Source organism: Spermophilus citellus (assembly GCF_964194105.1).
Source record: "Spermophilus citellus genome assembly, chromosome: 6".
Classification (NCBI taxonomy): Eukaryota; Metazoa; Chordata; class Mammalia; order Rodentia; family Sciuridae; genus Spermophilus; species Spermophilus citellus.
Genome location: NC_138187.1, coordinates 144,809,779 through 144,836,776, shown reverse-complemented (window position 1 = coordinate 144,836,776; position 26,998 = coordinate 144,809,779). Strand labels below are relative to the sequence as shown.

The window sequence follows — 26,998 nt, the reverse complement described above, 5'->3', positions numbered from 1 at the left end:
GCTATTTGATCATCCATGCAATCATTGTAATCCCTTAACTCAGTTTAGCATTCTGAGACTCTGGTGTTTCTGCTTCTCTGATTACTAGCATACCAATTCTGCTCATGCTGAGTTAGATCCATTTAATTTTATAGCATTTATTGAACTATCTAGTACCAAGCTCTGGGTAGAGACATCAGAAGATAATTAAGCTATCTCTTGGAATAAAATAATTGATCTACAACAATATTTTGTATAGAAACCACTAAGACATTTCATCACTTTTGCATGCTAAATATTGCTCTAAGAGTTTTTTTTTTAATATTAATTCCTTTGTTCCCTCAACAAAGCCATTTTCCCCTTATTCTAGAGAAGACGATGAAGAAAAGGAGACAGGAATGTTGCACTTGGCTACTGACTGGCATGACTGTGATTTGTACTCAGATATCCTGGCTCTAGAATCCATGTTGTTAAATATTTGAAGGAGTGATTGAATGGTTCAGATGAGGAATGTGCACATTTTTAAATGAATAAAGGTGTTGAATACAGAGACTTTCCAGGGATGAGTAAAATGAATTCTGTTTAAGACAGTCCAAGTGGGAATACCAATAAGAAAGGACAAAATAAGCAGTGAAATTGGTACAGAAATACTAGGGATTCATTAATGGAAATCTTGGAAGGTCATAAGAAAAAGAAGCTGACAAACCAATGAAAGAATTCCTGACCAAGCATTGTGCATATTTTCTGATTTCCAACTAGGTCTGATATCAAAGTATTCTAGTCTAGAATTGGGGGTTGCTAAAACCTCAAAAGCTTTCAAAGATGGATAAGAAAAATCCTTCAATACATTATAATCCTCACTTCATGCCCTGACCTTTGACTTCATTATTATTTTAATCTTGGTGTATATCATTTCCCCTTATCTAGCTATAACAGGACAGGGAACTTTATTACAATAAACTTTTATGATAATTTAGGAAAGGATCTTACCTATGTTTTCTGACTGTAATATGATGAATGAAATTGAAATTTTAGTTAATGTACAGTATAATCTGACATTTGTATTTTACTACCTAGTAAGAAGCATTCTATATATTCACAATGGGAATATTTTATTTTTCTTCAGTAGATTTTTCTATTTTTAACTTTCTTTTTCTTTCTTTTTCTTCCCAAAGTTTGCTTTATGAATGTTACCTCAAGATTTTCGAAATTTTCCCACTGATAATAGAGCATTTTTCCTAGCATTTGAGTAAATATTTTCATAACTGCAAAGTTTTTAAGATTACAGGAAATATTTGCAACACTAAGGATAATGATTTTCCTAGACCAATCATTAGCAATGATTCTTTTTGATCTCCTTGTCTGCCTCTGAGCAGAATGCCTCCTTATATAGAATACAAACACCATAATTATGAGGATGATAAATGCTATCAAAGTTCTTTCCTCTGTGGCTGACCTATATACCTGGCAGGTTTGTTTTGTACTTAGCTTCTAGAAATTCTAGAAAATTTACAGGACACTGTGTGAAAATTAATGGTTTTGGAAAGCAGCATCCTGCAATAGGAGACCATTTATTGAATTGAAAATCTATTTCTTTCCACAATATACATTTTAAATGCTGTCATTTCTACACCAATGGAAGTTTGGAAGGTATCAAGTGTTAAGATGTAGTCATGAGCAAGTGGAGCAAAATCTGTTTTTCACATCAGGTTTCTTTCCCCCTCTGCCAGGCACTCAGGTCCTGAAGTGGGGCTGTATCTCAAAGTGAAACTTTTTTACCTTCCCAGATGCACAGCCCTGTGTTAAAGATTTTTGCATGGTGGAAGAAACATGAAATAATGCAGATAACCTCTAATCTTTTCCAAAAGGAACTGACTTCATTATTGAAAGAAACAAGTTTAAACTAAAGGTGGTCTCATCACAGGTTGTAATACATGGGAAGAATTTTATGGATTTTATGAAGATACAAATTAAACTGTGGTTTAGTTCATTTTCAAGAGAGAACCAGTAAACAAAACAAAAAGAATTAGCACAAATATCTCATATCAACTACACAAAGTATCTCTTCAAAGGAGACACAGATTGATTGAAAGCAATAGAGCACACAATCAATAATAACTACAGTTCATTAGATGAGTTTTCCAGGAAAAAAAAAAAAAGAGGAATAAAACATCTGATGAGCCCACTGTGATTCCAAGAAAACTGTATGCAAGTGAATGCTAAGTTTCAAATCTATGAGGATTAGACCACAGGCTTACTACTCTGGGGGGGAGGAGGAGACACCACTAAAAATGTCCAGCAGTCACTAAAAAATAAATAAGCAAATAGCAGTAGTAATCACTAGGAAGTGGGTGAGGCAGTGGTAAATAGCGCGTAGACTAGCTACATATATTATCCAAAATTTTCAATTTCCTACCAAAAATGAGAAATGATAAGAAACAGAAAACTATGACTCATGTACTAGAAAAGAAGGGGCAATATAAATCACTTGACTGAGACAAGTAGGTATGAGTTTTTACCAAAAAGACATCAAATTAGCCATTATAAAAATCTTCACAGAAATAAAGGAAAGCGAGTTTAAAGAAGAAAAGGAAGAAATAATAATAATTTCTTATCAAATACAAATAAATATGTAGAAATTATAAACTAAATGGAAATTCTGTAGTTGAAAAATATAACTAGAAACTTTTAAAATCTCAGCAGTAGACATTAACTTTTGAAACATTGAAACTAAATATTGGTGAATAGATATCATACAAGCCAAGAAACAAAGAGTAAAACTAATATATAAAATGAAGAGACTTAGAGAAATACGAGATGACATCCAGCATACCGACATATATGGACTAGGAATAACAGAAAGTGAGGGGAGGAGAGAAAGAAGAAAAAAAACTGAAGGTATAATGACAAAAAAATCTCAAATTTGTTTAAAAACAGTAACCTATACATGGAGAAAGCTCAACGAATGATATGAAAATGAGCAAAAAGAAATCTACAAAGAGATATGATATAGTAAAAATGCAAACGTAAAAGACAAGAAGAAATCAATAGTTGTAAATTCCTCTGTTGATAAGATAATGGAAAAACAAAGAGAAACTAATCCTATGGTAAGCATAAGGTTGCTTCAACATCTGAAAATCAATTAATGTAGCAGCACATCATATAAACAGAATAAAAATTAAAGTGACCTGCTCATATCAATAGAGAAAAGGCATTGGCCAAACCCAGCAATAGCACCCTTTCTTGATAAACAGACTCACCAAACTATAAATTGAAGAAAAACTTCATTTACATATTAATAAGCACCTTACTCACAAATAATATCAAATTATCAAACATAATAGAAACAGAATGGATGATTTATTTCTAAGATCAGGAGTAAAGCAATGATTTTCATTCTTACCAAGTCTATTCATTTTTCTTTTCAAGATTCTAGCCAAGGCAATTAGACAAGATAAATAAGTAAAAGGCATACTGATTGGAGAGGAAAAAGTAAAATTATCTATCTGCAGAAAACATGAGCTTATAAAGAAAAATTTCCAAAGAATCACTAAAAATAAATTGAACTAAAACAAATTCCCAAGTTTCAGGACACAAAATTAGTACAAAATCTCCATTTATATTTTTTCATAATTGCTATGAACAATCTAAAAATGCAACTATAAAAAATTCCCATTTATAAAGCATCAAAAAGAATAAAATTCTTAGGAAGTAATTTTAAAAAGGTCCAAAATTTTATATTAAAAATATTAATTTTTTTTTAAAAAATTAAAAAAACGCTAAAGATTTCTTTAAAGATTGAAAGATTTAACATGTTACAGTGGCAATAATCCCCATATTAATCTCATGATTGAAATCCTTATCAGGATCTCAGATTACAACTTAGTGGAAATTGACAAGTTTACTTCATAGGAATTGTAAGGTGTTCCAAAAAACTAAATCAATCCTGATAAAAAAGGACTCATACTTCCTCACTTTAGAATTTAACCACAAAATAAAGGCTATTAAGAAACTAGTATTAAAATAAGAACATACTTATAGGTCAATGGAATAAAATTTAAAGTCCAGAATTAAACTTATAAATCTATAATCACCTAATTTTGACAAGGATGTCATATCATTCAATAGAAACAAGTCTTTTCAAATAATTACACTAGGAAGACTGATCAGTCGAATGCCAAAGAACAAAGTTGGACCCTTTTCTACCACAACATATACAAATTAACTCAAAGTGAATCAAAGATCTAAATGTGAAAATTATAATTATATAACTGAAGAAAATATAAGGGTAGATTTTCAAGATCTTGTAAACCCAGTAATTTAAAAAATAAATGTCCTTTAAAGAACATAATCAAAACATTGAAGGGCAACTCACAGAATGTGAGAAAAATGTTTGCAAATTTATATATCTGGTAAGGTAATCAAATCTAGAATATATAGAGGTCTCAACCATAAAAATTAAGAAATGAGCAGAAGATCTTAAATGGCATTTTCTAAGGAAGATACACAAATGACCAGTAAACACATGAAAAGATGCCCAACATCATTACTTTTGCAGAAAATGCAAATCAAAGTCACTCTACAGCCATTCATGTGACCAGAAGGAAGCAAGTCGGGTACTAATAGTCATTGGAAAGGCAATGGTGACGTTGTAATCCTCAGACATTGGGGTGGAAATGCAAAATAGGCAGGTACTTTGGAAGCAATCCCTCAGTTCCTCAAATGATTAAAAATAGATCAATCACCTGACTCATAATTTCAACTCTCAAGTATATAACTTGGGAGAAACATTTGTCCACACAAAAAACTTTCACAAATGTTTATTGTTACATAATTCATATTACCAAATAGTAGAAATAACTTAAGTGTCCATTAATAGATGAATGGAAAATCCATGTGAGTATACCCATACAATGGAATTTTATTCGTTCATAAAATGGAAAACAAAGAGTACCTGATTTATATACAAATTGGAAGAACCTAAGAAATATTTTGCCAAGTGAAAGAGGGCAGTCATGATAGTCCTGTATGATATGATTCTTATGATATCATTCTTATGAACATTTAGAATAAGAAAATCTATTGAGACAGAAGATAGATTAACAGCTACTTAGGGCTAGACATCTGTGGGTGGCAGATAAGAGGAATCAAGATCAACTTTCTTGCTTTCTTTGTAAAGTGATGAAAATGTTCTAAAGGTCACTGTGTTATGGCTGTAAAAACACTAAAAACCACTGAAATGGACATTTTAAATAAGTGAATTGTAAGACAACTTTCTATATAAAGCTGATGTTTTTAAAATGATCATTAAATGACAATTTACGTAAGATCATGCCATAAGTATTATAATGTTCTTGTGTCATTTTACTGTAATAGACTAAATTAAAAAGAAGCTCAAGGAATATAGAGCTTCTATTTTCTGAATGTGACCCTATTTGTAAGGTCATTTACATTCTCTTTTAAAACAAAAATATTTGAAACATTAAGTCAGTGCTTTTTGAGTAACCAACAAAATATTTGATCCACGCTTATAAAAATTTATATTTTTGTTTATATTTTGTTTTTAAAATGTATTTAAAACATTTAGAATATGCATTTTTATGCTTTTTTTTTTCTTTCTTGGTACTAGATTGAACCCAGAACACTTTTAACACTGAGCTACATCTTCAGTCCTTTTCATTTTTTATTTTGAAACAGGGCCTTGCAACGTTGTCACAGTTGGCTTGAAACTCTCAGTCCCACCTGCATTAGCTTCCTGAATGAGATTACAGATTGTGCCCAGCTACACATGGGTTTTTACATCAATATTTTTGGGCAGTTTGAATTTCGTAGATCAAATCAGCTTGATTGGGGTGGAGAAGCTCTCATGGAGGAATTTGGTGAAGTATCAGTTAAAATTCAGAGCTCTTTTAATACATATAATACTGTCAAATTATACAGTCACATGGATAAATACCCATGCATTACAAATGTGTATACACACAGATAGCTGGGCACATGGTGCAGAATGAGGATATAACAAAGAGCATGAAGGGAAGTCAAATAATCTAGATTCTCTGGGAGGTCTGTAGGCCAGCCTTTTGTTTTCTGTTTTTGTCTTCCAGTGTGATCAATGTAAGCATAATGTGAGACAGGCATATGGGCTTAGTAAAACAGTCGGACCCTTTACTAGTTTTATTACTTGACATTTGCTCCTTTGATATTACTTTAGAAACCATAAGTTTAATTTATATGTGGGGAGAAATAGAGTTCAAGAGTTTATTGACTTAAAGGATTGCCTGTGAGAGTCTTTTTTCCAGATCACTGTTTCTAATAAACCACCCAGAGTTCTAGTAGAAATACAAGACCTCTGACACAAGGCTACTGAGTCCTGCCTCTCATCTCTAAATGAAGGTTAAAGGCCAAAAAAAAAAAAAAAAAATCTACATGAATTTAGAGACCTAATCTAGATTCTTAGACTGAAACAAAATAAAGTGAAACAAATAGCTTTATTTTCCTGTTTAAAAGTAGGTGATCATGATCATCATTGAGTCTTCTGCTCAACATCTAATTGCTTTTCATGAAGAAAATGATGTACTAACAAGTCAAACAAACAGTAACACTATCAGAATAAGAACATTATCACAATAGATAGTTAACTTCAAAAGCTTGAGGCACTGACCATAACTCAATCTAAGAAAGCTGCCCTGAGTGTCATTAGAGAGGAAACTATCTTTTCTTTCGCCTAATGTTTCTTTGAGAGTAATTTTATGGGCATTGTCCTGCTGATGCTCTCTTAGCCCAACTTCCTCCAAGTCCAAAGCATTCCATCAAAAACAAAAGGACACCTGATAAAGGACCTTGAAGGAAGGGATTATGAGTGTTCACTTCTGCCACTTCTGTGATGACACTTGATTGGATCCATTAGAGAATGTGTAATTTTGTCTATTTTTGTTCCGGTTACACTAATGAAAGCACATTTTGCCTAAGGGAGGGTGCTAGTTATTTAAGTTTTATATGGAGAAAACAGTTTTGAAGCCTGTTGAGACTGAATCAGGCCTTGAAATAGAACTTCTAAAATGTTTCTAAAGTCTCTTGCAGGGTGGAGTAATGCACAATTCTGGAGTCCTTGCATGACAATAGAAAGTGATGATAGAAATACAGAGGAGCATAAATAAAATTCTTGAATTCTTACTACCTCCAGGAAGTATCCATGACCTCATGTGGGAAAGAAGCTAATATACTGTCTTGAAAAAGCACATTACTAATTTGGTATAGAGCAGGGTATTAGCAATGAAATATCAGAGGCTAAAAACAAGGACTTTCAATTCTGAATGGGATGTAAAAATAAAATAAAATTAAAAAATCACAACAGGCTATTACTTTCATCCTAACAAAGAAAATAGTCAGATAAATTCAAATGCAAAGGTTTTTGTTTGTTGTTTTCTTTTCTTCTTCTTTTTTTATTTAGTAAAAGAGAATAAAGGACATTGCAAATAAACTATAATCCAGAAAATGATGGAAGACTTCATGGGAAAGAATGGACAAAGGGCTTTCATCGAAAACAGAGAGGCAGGAGTTTGAATCTGCCCATGGTAAGGTAAAGGAGACCTTGAAATAAAATGTAATGGCCATTTTTTAAATTGATATAGTAGATTAAAATACCAGGCATCCCCAAGGTGAGCATGCCCCTACCCCTACGCACAAAGTGGCCAATCATTGCCTTTCTATGGGCTCATGGCAGCAAGTATATGAGCCACTATGTACAAAGCAGAAGACCTGAAAGAAATATTCAAGTACAGGAGTCTTATCCATGTACAAGCCCTGTGGCAATAGAAAGTTTAGGAGGGACAAATGAACTGAAAAACCGTATAAGGTACTTTTGGCCTTCATCAGTACAGGACACAGAATAGTTAAAAAAAAAAAAGAACAAAAAGCTGAAAAAGATGACTAAGTATCCTAGGCTTTCACCAAGTACACAGCATTAATCTTTGACATTTCAAATCCTAAGACATTGTAGCAAGGTGGCAAGGAGTACCATAAAGGCAAAGGAGGTAAATTTTGGTACAAATATTTGTTTTATGTGGTTTGAATGAAACTGTTGTTTAAGTCTATTACATTCTTGCTGATATTTTGTCTTTTGGTTTGGCAATGATTAATAGAAGACTGTTAAAACGTCTGTTATTAATAACATTTCTTTCGATCTTGTTACTTTTTGCTTTCAGCAGTAGAGCTGAGAGTTCATGTGTTGAAGTTCTCCTATTGAGAGTATAAATATTTAGGACTACTGTAAAGCAAAGCTAATTTCCCACAACCTCAGAGACTGGTAGCCAAACTACAAAACAGAAATGGATTCTCTGTGATTCAGAGTTGGCAATTGTGTTGTAAAACAGGTGGCCACCTCTTGAATTTCACTGCTGGCCACATCCTGAGTCTTGTTGAAAGAAAACTATGAGTGCTAATTACAAAACCTTTAAAGCAGTATATTGATAAAGTAAGTCACACACATTGAAGCCCTGACACATTTTCAGAGTAAACATTATTCATTTCAATATTTTCTGATTTTTTTTGGATTTGTTTTGACTTTCTTTTATTTTACACATAATATAAAAAGAAAATGTGAAAAAACAAAAAGAATGCAAACTTAATGTGTAAGACAAAATAAATCATTAGAAGCAGATTCAGATAAAAATAAGAGATTAGAATTTATTTGATTGGTTTTGAATTGGACTGGACTGATAAGAAAAGAGAATTAATAATTTAAAAGATAAATCATGAGTTATTAATGAAACTGAAAAAACAGGAGAAAAAAGAACACCAATGTGAAACAGTCTAAGATTTTAAAGCACCCTGTAAAATAGCCTAACAGTTCCAGAGAAGAGGAAGAATAATGTAGAGGATAAAATATAATATCCCAGGATAGTTCAAAAGTGATAGAAGTTATTAACCACCAGGTGTAAGAATTTTAGAAAAGATAAATAAAAAGAAGACCACACCAAAGCATGTGAAAGTAAAACTTTTGAAAACCCAAAGCAAAAGGAACTTCAAAAAGAACCAGAGACAGTAAAGTCTCACTATCAAGAGAAAAAAACAAAACAAAACAAAATAAATCAATGGCAGTAATCATGATTAACTGTTATCATCAGGAAAATGGTGATCAGGAGATAAAAGTATGATAGAAAGGGGCAGGACAAGAAGGATGGGCTACTACAGATAGATCATAGATGGCTGGACATGTGTACTATATAGTGATAGATGAATTGGTACTTACAAAATACAATAAGAATGGTATAAAAACATGGATACGTGCATGTAAAATACAATAATGGAAATACTAAAATAATGAACTAGATTTAATTGAATACTTGTATGGTTTTCAGTGAAATATTTTGTCACATTTATCACTGATGATTTAATATTAATAGTTTTGATGCTATAAAAAGAGAATCAATTTCAATTTCAATTTCAGATTATATTGTACTTTGCAATCTCAGCAAATTTCCTTTTTTAGTTTTTGTACCTTTTAAAAACTCCATTGGATTTTCAAAACAGCCACTTGTGTCATCTCTGAATAGACAGTTTTACTTATTTTAAGAAATCTGAATGATTTAGTTCTTTTCATGCCTGAGTGCACTAGCTAAATCTTAAGAATAATGTTTAATAAAAGCAGGAGTAGTAGATATCCTTGTCTTGTTCCTCAGCTTAGAATAAAAACATTCACCTTTCATCAGTAAGTGTGATGGTAGCTGCAAGGTTTTATATAAAAGTCCATTTTCAGGTTGAAAAAAGTACTTTATGTCCCTTGTTTTCATTTATTTAAATAAGAAACACAACTCAGTCTTTGTTTAAAGTTTTTATGTCTCTTGAAAATGTTCTATTTGTCATCTCTGTATATATTTAACTCTGTATCATCTATCTATGCTATCTTTAGTTTATTGATGTGTTAATTTACACTATTTGATTTTTAATGTTATTCCAACTGTACTTTTGGAATAAATCCCAAATAATAATGTGTAATTATTTGTATGTATTGTTGAGTTCAAATTGCTTTAATCTTGCTTAGAATTTTTGTATTCATATTAATAGGCAATATTTGTAGTTCTATTTCTTGTAATATCTTTGTCTCATTTTGGTATCGAGGCAATCCTGGATTAAAATAAATAGGTAGCATTCATATCCCTTGAACATTTTAGAAGAGTTTGTGTAGATTAATATTATTTCTGCCTTAAAATATTTGTTATAAATCAACAGTGAAGCAAGAAGTTTTCTCTGCAGGAAATGTATTTAACTAAACATCAATTTGTCTAATAAATATATGGTAATTCAGGTTATTCAGTCTTGAATGAGCTTGTGAAATTTGGGTCTTTCAAGGACTGTGTCCACTAGATCTCAAATCAACAGCACAAATTTGTTCATGGTATGTATCATTAATATTTACATATTTTTGTCATTTATAGTAATGTCATCTCATTTCTTATTTTGGTAATTTGTCTCTTCCCTATTTTGTTTCCTGATAATTCTGGCTCGATAGTTATCAATTTTATTTATTTTTTAAAAGGCTTTTGTTTCTTTGATGTTTTCCCTATGGTTTTTGTTAAATTGTCAATTTCCAAGCAAGTGAAGTGTCACATGCCTATTTTCCCAGCTACTCAGGAGTCTGAGGCAGGAGGATGACAAGTTTGAGGCCGCCTGAGTAATTCAGTGAGAATTTGTCTCAAAACAAAAATAAGAAGAAGAAAAAGGGTAGGGAATGTAGCTCAGCAGTAGAGTGACCATGAATACCATCAAAAATATCATTGATTCCATTTTGATTTTTTTGATTGCTTTCTTTAGATTTTTAATTGGATCATCTTTTCCTTTTATTACTTTTTCTTAATATAAATATTGTTTGCTACAAATTTCCCATTATATACTGTTTGGGAAACATTGAAAAGATTTTTATTTATGTTGTACTTCATGATTTCATGGCATTTCATACTCCTTTTGATTTGCTGTGTGATCTATGGACATTTTAGAAGTATATTATTTAGTTTTTGAATATTTGATGATTTCTCTATATACCTTTCTGGTACTAATATTTGTTTTATGTTGTTTGAATGAAACTGTTGTTTAATTCTATTATATTCTTGCTGATTTTTTGTCTTTTGGTTTGGCAATGTTTAAGAGAATACTGTTAAAACATCTGTTATTAATAACATTTCTCTCTATCTTGTTACTTTTTGCTCTCAGCAGTAGAGCTGAGAGCTTCATATGTTTTGAAGTTCTCCTATTGATAGCATAAATATTTAGGACTACAATTTCCTGTGGATAGACTAGTTTATCTTTATGAAGCAACTTTACCTGAGTAGTAATCTTTTCTGAAACCTAGTTTCCTTATGTGAAATGGCCATCTGTGTCAGTATAATATATACTACTCCCATCCATTTACTTTTAACCTCTTTTTTACATTCCAAGAGATTTCCTTTTAGGCAAGATTAAGTATGAACTTGCTAATATTTTTAATCCAGTGTAGCAATCTGTGTCTTTTAATAGGACATTTACACTATTGGTATTTCATGTGAATATTGATAAGGTAAGATTTGGTTCCATGTACTTGACATTTATTATACATTTTTCTCATTTGATCTTCTTTTCCAATTATCTTGTTTTGTCTTGAATTTTTTAAAATATAATTCTATCACCACCCCTTTGTCTTATTAATTATAACTTTGGTATTTTACTGGTTGGTTAAGATTCATGGTATTCATTCTCATGAGCCCACTTTCAAATGATATTATACCATCTCATTGATAATATGAGATCCTACCTATGTATTCCTCCAGTTCCCCGTCTAAGTCTTCATGCTTCATTTGGAATATTGTTTAATTCTTTCTACATGTGTTATAAATCTTATTATACATTGATTGGGTTTGTTTAAAGAGTTGATTCTCTTTTAAAGTGTCTGAACTACCCATGATAACAATACAATGATCTATGTAGGTAAGCTTCCCAGTTTTCTTAATTTCCTTATATAGACCTAGAATCAGTTTTCTTCTTAGGAAACAAAGAAAGCGTAAACCTCTCCTGCCTCTTTCTTACTTCAGGCCTGCTGTTGAAATTCTATTTTATTTATTTATTTATTTATTTTAAATTTACATAAGACAGTTGAATGCATTACAATTCTTATTACACATATAGAGCACAATTTTTTATATCTCTGGTTGTATACAAAGTATATTCACACCAATTCGTGTCTTCATACATGTACTTTGGATAATAATAATCATCACGTTCCATGTCATTTATAACCCCATCCCCTCTTCCTTCCCCTCCTACCCCTCTGCGTTATCTAGAGTTTGTCTATTCCTCCCATGTTCCCTCTTCCTATCCCAGTATGAATCAGCTTCCTTATATCAAAGAAAACATTCAGCATTTGGTTATTTGGGATTGGCTAACTTCACTTAGCATTATCTTCTCAAACTCCACCCATTTACCTGCAAATGCCTGGCATTTGCTGTTGAAATTTTTATAGTTTTTGTGCACATTTGAATATATTTTCTTTTATTTTTGAACCATTTAGATATACAGTGAACTCCAAACAGGAAAATTTGTGATAGCTAATTAAAATTAACTTATTTCCCCCCATATTGGTTTGGCTTTATTTGACTACAATATGCCATGCTGTAACTTTATAGTTTTCTCATGCTTGGGGTGGTTTGTCCACTTTCTTAATGTTTTCTGAGAATTTCTGGTGGTTTTAAAGTCTTCTTCAAATTTTAAAGACTTTATCTACATTTAATTCTACAAATATTTTATATTTTATCTTTAGTATATGGCTTCTAAGTTGGTCCCATGATGCATTCCTCAGAGGATGCACATCCCATATCATTCTCTCCCATTGTCACAGAGATCTTAGGCTTGTTTTAGCAACAGAAAAGTGATTGATGTATGTGATTATGTATGTGTTGATAACATATGAGATTGTAATATCTTGCTAATAGACTCTTTTCTTTGATGAAATTGAAGAAAGAAATTAACTGGTATAAATTATGGAGAGGGCCAGTTGGCAAAGAATTAAAGGTTACTTCCCATCAACAGTCCTCAGGAAATTAAATCCCTTAGTGTGGAAACCTGCAGGGAAATCAATGCTATTAACAACACAAATATGGAAATGAATCCTTCCCAAGTTGGGACCAAAGTGGAAACAGCTCTGGTGGCACTGATTGGAGGAAGTAGTTAAGCCACGCTTAGCTCTGAACTCTGGATGCAAAATAACATCAATTCTATTTTATTAATACATTTTCATTATGGAAACCTATATATCTTTCAATTGTCAGATAGAAGAGTGAATCCTATGTGTTAGCTTACCCTTGCATAGAAGGAGATATGTCTATTTAGAGGGGTTTTTGCTTTAATGTCAATTATTTGCCTTCATTTTATATTTTGGGAAACTTCAAATATTCTCTGGAAATGGAAAAATATAATTATCACCCAATTACAACATATAAAACATTAGAAATAATGCTTTTATCTTTGATAGTTTGATAACTGAGATATGTGATGGCCTCAATGAGTATATGGTTTCCTTCCAAGGAGATAACAGGTTCAATTAGATCAGAGCTGGAATAAACAGAGTGCAATAATGCCTGATGTGAAAAACACTAGAAATTATATCATCCAGTTTTTATCTTTTCCCGTGATTTCTCTACCTATGTTTTATTGTAAAGAGCAAAGAAGCTACCATTTCGTATCTATTATATGTAAACCACTTTGATTAGAAACAAAACACAAATAAAAAATAGATTCTGCTTTTCCTCTCTAGAATTTAGAACTGTGAAAAAAAAGCAAAGAAGGGATAAAAGAACAAATACCTAAAACTGCAAAGCAGTATTTTTAAGAATTTAATAATGACACTATATTTACATGCAATAATTGGAGAGAAATAATATCCCTTTCTTTCCAAGACATTGAAACAGTTAAGCATGTGTATATAAAAAAGTTAGAAAAACTTTTGGTCAAATTTATGAAAGGTTTACAATTTGTTAAGTCTTATTTATTCTGCAAAGTAATTGGATACTTAAATTTATATTAGAGTTAAATTATTTTTTAAAGTCCTAAGGGCATTTGCTATTAAAAAAATCAAGAGATAACAGGTATTGACCAGGTTGTTGAGAAAAGCAATGTTATATACAATTAGGGGGATTATAAACTGGTATAGCCATCATGGAAGATTATGGAGACTTTTCAACAAATTAAATATAGAACTATCATCTGATTCAGCAATTTTGTTTCTGGGTACATAACCAAAAGAATGAAATCAGAATATTACAGAAATATCTGTGTTCCCATGTTTATTACAGCACTACTCATAATAGCTAAGGTAAGGATACAACATAACTATCTTGTTGATGGATAAATACATAAAGAAATTATCATATATACATATATATTGCACATACATGGGTGGATGTATCTACAATGGAATGTTATTCAGCTTTGAAAAAAGAAGAAAACCCTGTCTTTGTGACAACATTGATGAATCCAGAGACTTTATGCTTACTGAAATATGCCAGATAAAAAAGAAATATACTGCATATTCTCTCTCATATATAATCTTTTTTAAAAAAGTTGATACATACAAGCAGAATAGAGGGACAGTTGGTTTGGGGGAAAGAAAGGTGTGGTTCAAAAAATATAAATTTGCAGCTATGAAAGATGAAAAAGTATAGCAGTAATAAACACCATGAAGACTCTAGTTAATAATATTGTGAAGTACCAATGAAATTTGCAAAAAGAATAGATTTAGGGGCTTTCCCTAGTTGTAAAACTATGTGCAATAATGAGATTATGGATATGTTAATTTGCTTAACTGTAGTACCCATTTCATAACATATATCAAAATGTCACATTGTGTGTGTATATTATTTGAAAATGTATTTTCTTAAACTAGAATATTGTCTTTCAAAGTTAATTTTAGTATTGTTTCTACTTTTTCCTAGATATTTTTATCAAAATTTTCTAAATAGTGTTATTTTTTAAAAAATATTAATTTTTCTATGTTAAAAAATGTCAGCACAGTGAATGTTATCAATAATTATTTAAGAAAAATAAAAATTACTATTTTAAAACTTTTAAAAGAGTTAAAATAATTTAATTTTACTCATTGCAGAATTTTTAGAACATAATGCATTGTGGAAACACTTTTTTAAAATGCTTATGCTATACTTGAAGTCAGGTGACATATTCAATTTTCCCCCATATAAAATATATTTTAATTTTCTCATTATTGTCAATTATATAATATAAAAATTTATTAGGCTATTTCAAGATAAAGTATAAATTAGTAAGATGTATTTAGATAACCTGAATCCATTGAATTGAATCTTCTAGAAATAATATTCAATTCTATAAATTATATTTGACATGCTACCAGACTATAAATAATATTGAGAAATAATATTCTAAATATACGTCAATAATTGCCCTAGTGTGACAATTAATTAAGTTACATGGGTATTTGAGCCTCTGTTTTCTAATTTACAAATGTGTTATTGAGCCTCGATTCACATCTACTTTCATAATTATGAGCAATAAAGACAACAAAGTTCTCTATTCCATTTCTTAGAAACTTGCTCATAATTAACACTAATTGCCCAACTCTTTTACATTTTGCAAGAATGCACATGATAAAAGCTTGCATGATTTTGCAGATTAGATTATATTTTTGCTGTTGTCTGGAAACAATTATATTTTACTCTATTTTTTTAGCAATACTTGGTCTCTTGAATTCTGTGAATCAAGGGACAACATCATTCACATTTATTCAAGAAATTAAATGTCCACTACATGGCGGTAAAAAATGCAAATTAAATCACCAAATGAAAGAAATTGTGGATCTTGCTACACTTAGATTGATTCTTTAAAATATAAAGGCAATAAATTGAGCCTTTAGGGATTACATAATGGAATTCAGCTCTAGGTTTCAGAGACACTGCTTAGGTACTTTGCATTGGATTATTTGACTGTGAAGAATTTTCTTAGTGGGATGCCCTTAGATTCAGCATGGCCCCTGCTTCCACACCTTCTTGGTCCTTTATATCCTGTTAAATTATATTGAACCACTTGGAATGTTAGAATTTTATAATAGCAAATCATATATCTGTGTAGAGATGTATTTGCTAATTTACCCCTTAAAGAAAAGGAAACATATTCTCCCTAGAAAAACACACAAACGTGAGTGTGCACACAGATTAAGAGGTGTGTAAACCTGCAGTGTGGGAGTACACCAGTCAACTCTGTTCCTCCTTTAACACAGCACACCAGCAAGAGGTCTTCTCTAGGATGCTTCAGGTTAACTCAGATTGCAGCTAAACCTGACCTGGAGGATCATCAGTCAACTGTTCTGTCTGGTGATTACAACTGTCTCAGAAAGGAATTCCCTTCACACCTAAATTAAATCCATAGAGATCTAGTGACCTCCTGTCCATCCCATTACCACTTCCTCACCCTTTCCCATCTGAGCACTTTCATGCCTATATTCATAGCCAAGTAGTTGCCATCTAGCACACATCTCATTTCCTGTTTTCCTCCATTAAATACAAATATGAACCTCTGTTAAGAACTCACCACATCATTCCCATTCTGTTCTGTTTCTTCCCCCTGATTTAAAGCCCACCTCACCTCCTTTCTTGCCATACACAGCACTCAATACACACCTTCAGATACCTCCTCTGAATGCCTAGGATCTCATTTCCACAGTTAGTAGAGAAAGGGCATTCTTTGGTGCCTGTCAAGGTAAGGCTGTTGACTCCCATTCCAAGATACTCCTTTGTCTTTTTTCAGAGCTGCTCCTAATAATACACTTCCTATTAAAGTCCCTTCCCTTAGGAGGCTCATTTCTATTAGGTAGAGCATCAACTCTGTGAATTCCTATCACCAGTTGTGTCACCAGTGTCTAAGAACAATGCTTTTATGCAATAACATGCCTCCTTAAAATGTGCCTTTGCAAATCATAAGTTTAGACATGAAATGTGCATGGATATTTCTTGCTTAGTATTAGTATAGAAACTCTATTCTATAATTCTACTTGGTGTTGAATAAAAAAATCAATAACCATATAATAAACTGCACTTACAACAATGCTTTCTTCTATTAGAAAATACAGTTTAAGTTACTTTAATATCATTAAAATTGATTTCTGAGAAAGTCTATTTCTTCTCAGCATCCTCAAGCTAAATATCTCTAACAATATCCTACCTTACAACATTTTTAAATTAACTAAGACACCCAAATTTGTGCTGGTTATATTTTTATCTATACAGCATAAATATTATTTATGTACTTGGTTGCTCAGTACAACAAAGTCCTAGAGTCAGAAGCAGACTAAGTATATTGTGTAATTTACACTCACAGAAATCTTTTCCCCAGCCCTGTCTACTAATAATATTGAAGACACACATGTCAGAACTTTGAATTATTGTTTGTATAACCCTTAAGCTAAAGATGTTTTCATAACACCTTTTCCAGTATATCCAGGACAAAAGTTATACCTCAGTGTGTATCTTTTTGAAGATATTGAAGCAACTTTTCAACCAACTGAGAAAAGTATGCATACATTAATTTTAACTTTAAAAAAAACCAAAATGTTCTATTTAAGTTCTGCTTTTAGCATTAACTATAAAATGTTAGATTTGAAGAGCTTAGGGGATGCTCTTTATATTTTATTTTGCCATTGTTATCTTAATCTATGATCACACTGTGCTGGGTCTTGCTTAGATAGTTTTAACAATGACTATTGGCTACACAAAATAACATTTGACCTAAACTTCCAGATAAATGTTTTTTATATTTAAAAGTTTATTGTTCCAGTTTGAGAGACCACACATTCCCTTCTCTGTTTCTCTCTTCCCTTTTCTCTATCTTCCCTTCTGCCTTTCATCTTTTCTTTTGTTATTTGTTTGTTTCAGAATTAGATCTATAGTTATTTTCCCCTTTTTCACATTTAGTAAATGTAGCTTTAGTATAGATAAAGTCAAATGAGTTTTGTAGGCATATGGCATTAGTGACTCGTTTTAGATATATTTTACTTTTAGAAATTTACAACCAAGTACTTAATTTCTTGACTGTATCTCAAAAACATCAAACCAGGATTTCCTGATGTTATTTTTTGCCATTGACAACTTTGGGCCTAATAAATCCCATCTTTTTTAATATTAAAATCCATAAAAATACAAAAAAAATTGATATCATTACAATAAATGTGTTTCCAAATATACTTTGTGAATGAGTCTGTGTACCTCAGGGTAAGCTTAGAAAATTCAAATATATTTATTTCAATTATTCTTGAGCATGAAAATCCAGGACTCAATAATGAAGGAGGAAATTATGTCAAAGTGCATGTGATTTCATCTTAAATATATTACATAACTTGGACCAAAAGGAAAAGCAAAATATATTTTTGTAATGTGATTGTTTAAAACAGTGATTTAAGCAAATATTTAGAAATGCATTTTGGAGATGGGAGAAAAAGGGAATAAGACAAAGCTAGAATGAACTCATTCATACCTTTATGGCAGTGGATGCAATTTGAATGTGGTGAAGTCTCCGAAGAGTGCTGTCCCTGTCAATGAAGTAGGAAGCAGCAAGTTGATGGAGGGTCTCCAGGGTGACAGAAGAGCTGTTGGTGCTGGTATCGCTTCCTTCCGATCGCTTGCTCAGCTTCCGCTTGTCCACAAAAATTGTGAGTGACTCCTCTCCTGCATTAATAATAGTTCAAATTATTTACATTTCCACATAAAACCATATTTCATTTATCTGCAAATGAATGAGCATGCTTAGAAGGCAAAAACTTTTGTAATTTTTAAAAAAATTTATGAATATTTCCAAATACCTAGAAAAGAGGCAGAGATGTTAAAGGTTTTAAATACACAAGTATAAATATAAATTTGCAGAATAATTTCTCTGGATTTTGCTGAAATCCTCATGTAGTAAAACTTACCTAACTTTCATATGGCACAAAAGCAAATTAAGATTTTACAAAATGAACTTAGGTAGAGTTGTGTGGAACTGTATAAATCCAGAAATATTTTACCACTGAACAACCAATCAAAACAGAAACATGAAGAAACAGAAGTTTTCAATTGCACCTTTAAAGTGTACAGAAATTATTCATTCATATATATAGTTATAAAATATATGAAAGAATTCAGAAGTTCCTTCCATATGATGTATTAAAATATAGTACATTAAATAAGCTCTATGGAAATCACTAAACTCCATGAAAAATGTAGATACTGGCAATGAATTCTCAATTGTGAAACTTAAAGTATGTCACAATTCAGCTACATTTTTCAGTGTTCAAATGTTAACAAAAAATATCCATGTCACTTAAGTTAGATAAGAACAACTCACAATCCTTAGACTTTATACTATTGGATATTCATCTTGCATGTAATTGTCAAGCTTGCTTCTCTCTCTTGGGAGCCCATCTGTTCCATTGGCATTATGCCAATATACAAATTGACAAGCTAGTTTATAAAAGGCCAAATAAGATCATCTATTTGAGTAGTTAACATTTCCCCTCTATCTTACAAAAGGCACCACTTGTAAAATGACATAGCTCAGGTGATAAAGCCAGTTCTAAGAGCATCTGTGTCTCTAAGAGATGAGGTCCATCCATATCAGAGTAAGATGTCAACAAGCATTCATGAAAATAACACTCCCAGTTTTGTATGTGGACCCTAACATGCACACTAGAAGTCAAACACGCCAAATAGAATAGCCAAAGAAAAATTGTCAAGAATATGAAATAAGGGAGTCTAACTGTGACAGCATTAGTTCATGTGCACAATGAACAGTTTTGGGGTGGGAGCTTCAGAGTGTGAAAGGATGTATATATAAAATGCTATAGAAACAAAAAGCCCCAACAATCATTCATTACCAGTAAAGGACCAAATAGTGTGGAAATTGGATGACCATTGAATATGAGAAAAATTCACCCTTATGCCACATTTTGAGATAATTCCAAAACAAATACACATCACAGGGTTGTGTGGATCCAAGAACTCCTAACACAGTTCTATCACTAATGCAGGAAGGGTGTCTCAGAAAGATTAAAATTAAAAGGAAAATCTAAATAAAAAGGAAACAAAGCTCATAATTCTGACAGGAGATCTTATAGAATTCAGGCCAAAAATTATTAAATGAGGAAAAAGAAAAGTTCTAAGTGTGCATTTCCTTGAGACCTGAGAAACTGCTTTAATAACACTTTTCATAGAGCAGAAAATACAGGGACAATAGATGTGCACTGCTAATATTTGAGACTTTAATACACCTATCTTATCTTGAGGTGGCTAAAAAAAACAATAAGCAAACAAAAACTGATGAAAGAGCTCTATACAACTTGGTCCTTAAGAACTTATAGGTAAATATTGAACATTATATTAATAGTAGAGGCAAAAATTTACTATAAAGTAGTTATATTGAAGTAAAAAAAGCTCATTTTCATAAATTGATGTTCAAGAATGAGTTTCAAGAGTACACAGAACATGTGCAAGATGATGGTAAACTTTATTACAAATAAATTCTTTGTAAATTAGAAAAATTTGAAAAAAAATTTGAAAAGCAAATATAGTATCATTCACCAACTACCATAATATAAAACTAAAATTTGATAAAAAATAAGATTTCTATGTAGATAGAATCCATATAATATTTTAATATGGGATAAATGAAAGTGCAATTATAAATTTTCAAGAAAATCATTACACCAGAATATAAAGGATTAAGCTAAGGCAGTGCTCAGAGAAATATCCATAACCTTAACTGCACATTACATACATTGTGAAAATAAAATATTAACTACATAACTAAAACTAAAGGAAATATGACAAAAACAAGACTATGTAAAATAAAAATCAATTGCTAAAGAAATAAAGCAGGTGTTAATGAGTTTTTTTAAAAAATAGAAATTATAAATCCCAAAGTAGCATATTTCAGAAGAAAAACAAGAAAATATGACAACTAGTAAACCTATTTTTTTCAGTAGGAGAGAAAAGACAATAAAGAGTTGACACAGTAAACACATAATAAAACAAACTTTTTAAAAAAAATATGAAAAGAACAATGTGTAAAACATTTTACAAATAAGGTGTCACCGAACCCCTGCAGACACACAAACACCAACACAAAATGCCAAAAACCCAAATGACTTCATACAGAAATTTTGCCAAAATTTCAAGGGATTGAACTCAGAGGCACTCAAATACTGAGCCACATCCCCATCCCTATTTTGTATTTTATTTAGAAACAGGATCACACTGAGTTGCATAGGGTCTCAATGAGTCTCTGAGGCTTGCTTTGAACTCGAGATTCCCGTCTCAGTTTCCCATGCTTTGGGAATTACAGGCATGCACTACCTGGCCCAGTCTCCAACTTCATTTTTATAAACATTGTAAAATTGGCACAAATACATGAAAAGATCACAAACATATACAACAGATTATATTATAGTTTATGAGTATTCCAATTCATAAATAAAGCAAAAGCAAATAGTATCCAAGTTTAAATTTGAAATTCTTATGTTATGACCCAGTAGGATCATCCCAGTGAGTACACACATGGTTCAATATTAGGAAACTATTAATATTTATCAATTCAACATAATAATATAGTTAAAAATAAAAAAATCCTGACCACCATGATGCTTAACTGTATTTGATGGATAATTATAACTATTCCTGACTGACTAATTAGGACTTAATAAGTTATCTTTAAAATGATAAAACGTGATCCTCAGCTTTAGAGCCAACATCTCACTTGATGGTAGAATCCTGGAAGTACTCCAATAGAAATCAGAACCAGACAAACATATCCCCAATTGGTACTCTTGTTTTAAATAAAGTAAGTATACCAAAATGGAAATATAATTTTATAAATAATATAAACTTATTGCAAATTAGAGCAATAAAGTAAGGAAACAATACTTAGAATTTTGATTCTTTGCAGGCAATATGTTTACACATGTGTAAAATTCAGAGAAATCAATGACAAAGAACTGTACACTATAACAAAACTTACTAAAGCAAAAGTCAAAATTAAAATATTACAAATTAAATATACAACTGTTAACAAATTATAAGTACTAATGAATAAAGACACACTAAAACAGCAGGAAAATACAAAACATATATTAGAAAAATTGTCAACCAAACCTGAAATTTGCAAAATAGTCCTTAACAGATACTATGACTTTTTTTAACAGCCATACTCAACATTAAATTATGTCAAATTCTTTTCAGTTAATATATAATTGTAATCTGATTAACAAACAAGCAGGTCGTTTTTATTTCCTGGAACTACTTGGGTGAGTTCTAAATTATAAATGGAAAATTCCTTAAGTAAATTTACTGGAAAATATTTCTAAAAGTGAGAGTGAGAACATCTCATCATATATGAATATGTATTAAAAGATCTATGTACATAAAGCAGTGAGTATTAATATATGAATAAATAGACAAATGTAATGGAAACAATCCTTAAAATAACAAATACATAAGTAAAATTAGCATAAAATAAGTCTGGGGAGTAATTGACTAGGGAAAGGTAAACTTACTAAATGACACTGTGACATCTTAAATAGTCATTTGAAAAATAAACTGTATGACTGTATACAAGATAAATACCCAAGATATAAAAGATATAAACTTTTAATGAAAAGAAACCATTCAACTACTAGAAAAAAATATGAAAACACAGATTGAGAAAAACACTCATATTTAAGAATCCAAAAGTCACAAAAAATTAATTAAATCAGGTAAAACCAGAATGTTTTGTATCACAAAACACTATAAATAATACAAATTTTACACTTGTAAAGTATATTTAAAACACACAATATCAAAGCGTTAATCTCTGCACAACTGTAAGAGCTTCTAAAAACTCAAAGAAAAGAAAAACAATATTAAGAAAGGAAAACAGAAAAAGGGAAAAATGCTCAGGTAAGAAAAGATAAAAATAAACATAAATCAAAAGATTTATAGATTATTTCACTATTCTGGAATTTTCCAACACCCCACATTTTGACAACCTAAACAAAGATATAGGAAAATGGCAAGCAATCAAGCCCTCTGATACATTGCCAGTAGGATAGCAAAATAGTAGAGTTCAGAAGAAGGGAAAATTGGTGATAGTTTGTAATAATTGACTCAGCAATCCCACTTTTCAAAATCTACTTCAAAGAAACTGTAGAAAATACTCAAATAATTTTCTCACTATGGTTTTGTCTTTAGCATTTGGAAACAATACAAACACCTAGCAGTAGGAATAAAGCATGTTACAGCCATCTGGAAAAATACTGTGCAGCCAGGAAAAAGAAGCAAGGATAAATATCTACACATTGACATGAAGAAAGTCAAATGAATAAAATGTTTCACAAGAGGTCTTTTTAAATAGCAAAAGAAAACAGAAAGATAGAAATATATGTGCACACTTCTTTTTGTTAAAAATAACAAACACTGGAAGGATTAACCAAATATTTTTATAAATATTCACCTAAAAGGAGAGGAAGGAGATAGGATGAAGTAATGCCTTTGGATATACCTTGCCATGGGGTTTAAGCACTGAAAGTCTTTTAAGAAGATAATCTTAAATTAAAAAATAAGTAAATAAATAAATAAAGCCACACACAAAAATTAATTGTCCCTAATTGTGTATTGAGTTCATAAAATAATCAAGTTATGTAAGAACATAGACTTTTAAATGCAAATCAGTTTAGGGGAAATATTCTAAAGACATACAAAACTATAAATAATCAACAAACAGTGTCCTTTAGAGTGTGAGTAGGTATAGTAAAAGTGGTAGGTCTGGTTTTCCACAGTGTATGTTTACAAATGAGTGTATCAGAAATCATTGTAGAAATCTCTCTATTTTGGGTGTTTGAATATTCATTTAGGAAAAAAAAATGTAGTGGCATGAGTGTCCACAACTCTCATTGCACATTGTGCCCAGGTTTAAAACACATTAATTAACAATAAAATGTCTTACTTGGTAAGTTCATGACTAATATTATGGCTAAAATGCAATTCTACATGATTTGCTCAGTTCCCAGATGATTCTATGTGGAAAATATAGTTAAAATTTTGAGAAAGCATCCAAGTACAATTTTGCTGCATTCTCATTGTTTTCTACAGATTTCTGTATTTGAAAGAAAGCTTACCAGTCCTTTTTAGAAATTATATGTAATGTCTTCTTCAACTCAGTAATGTATTACGTTCAAAACATTGTCTCAATTGACTAAGTAGACATTAGTTTTGCCTTCTGAAGATGCAAGAAGGCCAATTAAATATGTGAAGAAATTCATTTTTACTAAGTCTCCCTTTGTATGGTAGTGAATTTTCTCATTACTGGAGATGTTCAAACATTAATTGAAAACTATATGTCATTGAGCAGAAGAGATAATTAAACCACTAGAAGAGATTCTTTCATTGGATTACGAGTCCTGGAAGACAGAAAAATGTAAAATTAGTTATTATAAATTAGACGTAATTGTTCCAATTTTTATCATCAAATGGATTTGGGTTCTCATGCTTGCTTCAATTTAGTGATTGAATGATCTTGAATGTTACTACTTAAGAGTCAGTTTCCTCTTATGTAACTTAAGCATAGTAATTCTCTCCTCAAGAGCAGCTTGTGTGGAACAGATATTTGTAAAGAGTCCAGATTCTGATTCAAACTCAGTATGAATTCGAAAGTTGTCAGCATGCTATCATTCTGTTTTATTCACCACAATTCTTTAGAATCATATAAAGCAACTCTTTGCATACCTAGACATTTCTAGTAATTTTAGCTCTTTTGTCTTCTTTGTGATGAATGGAAGCCTGCCTTTCCACTTATTTTACAAATTCAATGATCTGTAGCCATATCAAGAGTAAAGCTCTCCCAGTACAGTTCTCTGAACTTTTTCATGACGCCAGGTGAGTCATACTTCACTCCAGTGGAAGAAAGCAGCAAACCCTTATTTTTTAAATGTCAGTAAAAATTGACTTGATTTAAGATTGTTTTTTTCAAATATTAGTCTGTTCTATGACAAAATTGTCAAGTGATATGTAGCAAGAGCCAGTGATCACTGTTTCAGAAATGACCTCACTGTAACAATATGAAAGAAAAACAAGTATGCGTTTAAGCAAAGATGAGCATAGGGAAATGGTGATCTAAAATCATCATCGTGCAAAACATGATGCATGTGCTCTTAACATCCCTGTCTCCAAAACAGAGGGAATATCCTTCTCTCAATTAATTGGGAAAATTAAGCAGTATATTTGCTCTATAGAACCTAGCAGGACACAGGTGTACAATAAATGTTGATTTCATCTTTTTTCCTACTTTTATTGGGACCTCTCAGTTAACAAGGAGGTTTAAATTTTTCATAGGCAAGAACTTCAGATTACAGAGTTTCATTTCAGGAATCTAGACTTCATCAAAATTGTTTTTTAGTAGATTTTATAATCAAGATACATGGATTATTAAAGAGAGTAGTGAATTATCATTTCCAATAGCCTCATGAGGAGAATCCATTCCAAAATTGCTCACGATTCTTTTCTGTAGTGGAACATTAATCCATGTATGGAAAAGCTTCCCTTGTGCCCTGCAGTGAAGCATGTGAGGCAGCTTAAAGCTGAAGCTTAAATTACTACAATTGTTCTTTTATGGATGCCCTGTTTTAAGCCCTTACTTATAACAGACAAGACAACTGGCTGATGTAAGCTGGCTAGCTTGTGCTAAAGTACAAGCATATAGGAAATCATAGATTGTTAAATATGTAAGATTTCTTTGCAAATCCTCTCAATCTACATGGAGAATAGGTTTGGTTTTTCTCTCTCTCTAAGAGATCTGTTTTTTGTTTGTGGGGTTTTTTGTTGTTGTTGTTGTTGTTGTTGTTGGTGGTGGTTTTTTTTTTTTTTTTGATGGTTCTGGGGATTGAACCCAGGGCTTGTGCATGCAAGGCAAGCACTCGACAAACTAAGCTATATCCCCAGCTCCACCCACTCCCCTCCCTTTTTAAAATTATACACAACTACTGTGCTTTTGTGATATTTACATTCTTCACATTTTTCCAGTCTTGAGAGAGTATATTCTCAGCTTTTACTGTAAATTTCTCAAAAGTATTCAATTATAAAATTTCATTAGAATTCTATGTAAATGGCATGCAACACTCAAATTTAACATCTCAATCAACTAAAAAATCGTTTTCAAGGTAATTAAAAAAAATAGCTGTAGATCATAAGTACGACATGGGTTCCAAAGGATATTCACATATTTTATAAAAATCAAATGTGATTTTGAAAACAATTCAATATTCTGAGTCTGTTAAAATGTGAAAAGAATTAATGATTATGGATATAAAAAGCCGTGATTTTTCTATACAGAAATCATGCAGCTGTGTCTTATCCAAGTAAAACTGTGAGGTTTATGGACATAAAAACACGTATTTGAGGATACTTCATAGAGAATGAGGATCACAGGACTTTAAAACAAATGGAATCAGAGATTTATTGTTATGTCCTTATTAGCTTATTGGACTAGATATTTCTGTTATGCTGTGACTCTTACTAAAATGTCTTTTTTTCCCCCTGTCCTGGGGACATCATCTGTTTGAGTCTATGAGAATCATAATTTGCAGAACTTATATATATTTTTAAGGATATGAATAACATTCTAAAAACAGTTTAAAAATGATGGACAATAGAATGATTACATAAGTCTAGGGTTAAATCTATAAGAATGATGTGGTAGCCTGTATTATTCTTTGTAATTATTCACTGCTCCATCATGGATACAGACAAACACACATGGATTCATGTCCATAAAGAACTATGATAGTTCATGAATGTGTTTCCTTCTTTCTGGTTTTGGAAGGGAAAATGCGTTGTTCAGTGGAATACAAGTGTACCAGATGTGCATCTCCATCTAGTATAAGTTTTGACAGGCATCACAGTTGCATTTCTCTTGGGTTTTTCCTCTGCCAGGAGGATTGCATGTTCCAAAGGGGCATCTCCTTCCATTT

At 31.5% G+C, this 26,998-nt stretch overlaps 1 protein-coding gene across 3 annotated transcripts in view; it reads right to left on the bottom strand.

Moving 5' to 3' along the window:
* The window catches only part of BRINP3 (BMP/retinoic acid inducible neural specific 3), a gene marked incomplete at both ends in the record, with an annotated part of 359,541 nt that overhangs the window by 157,490 nt on the left and 175,053 nt on the right, over nucleotides 1-26,998 (bottom strand). For all 3 annotated transcript variants that reach the window (XM_081299771.1, XM_081299772.1, XM_081299773.1), the window contains one exon: nucleotides 18,502-18,692. In XM_081299771.1, the coding sequence (XP_081155897.1) occupies nucleotides 18,502-18,692 (191 nt within the window). The remainder of the gene's footprint in view (nucleotides 1-18,501; nucleotides 18,693-26,998) is intronic.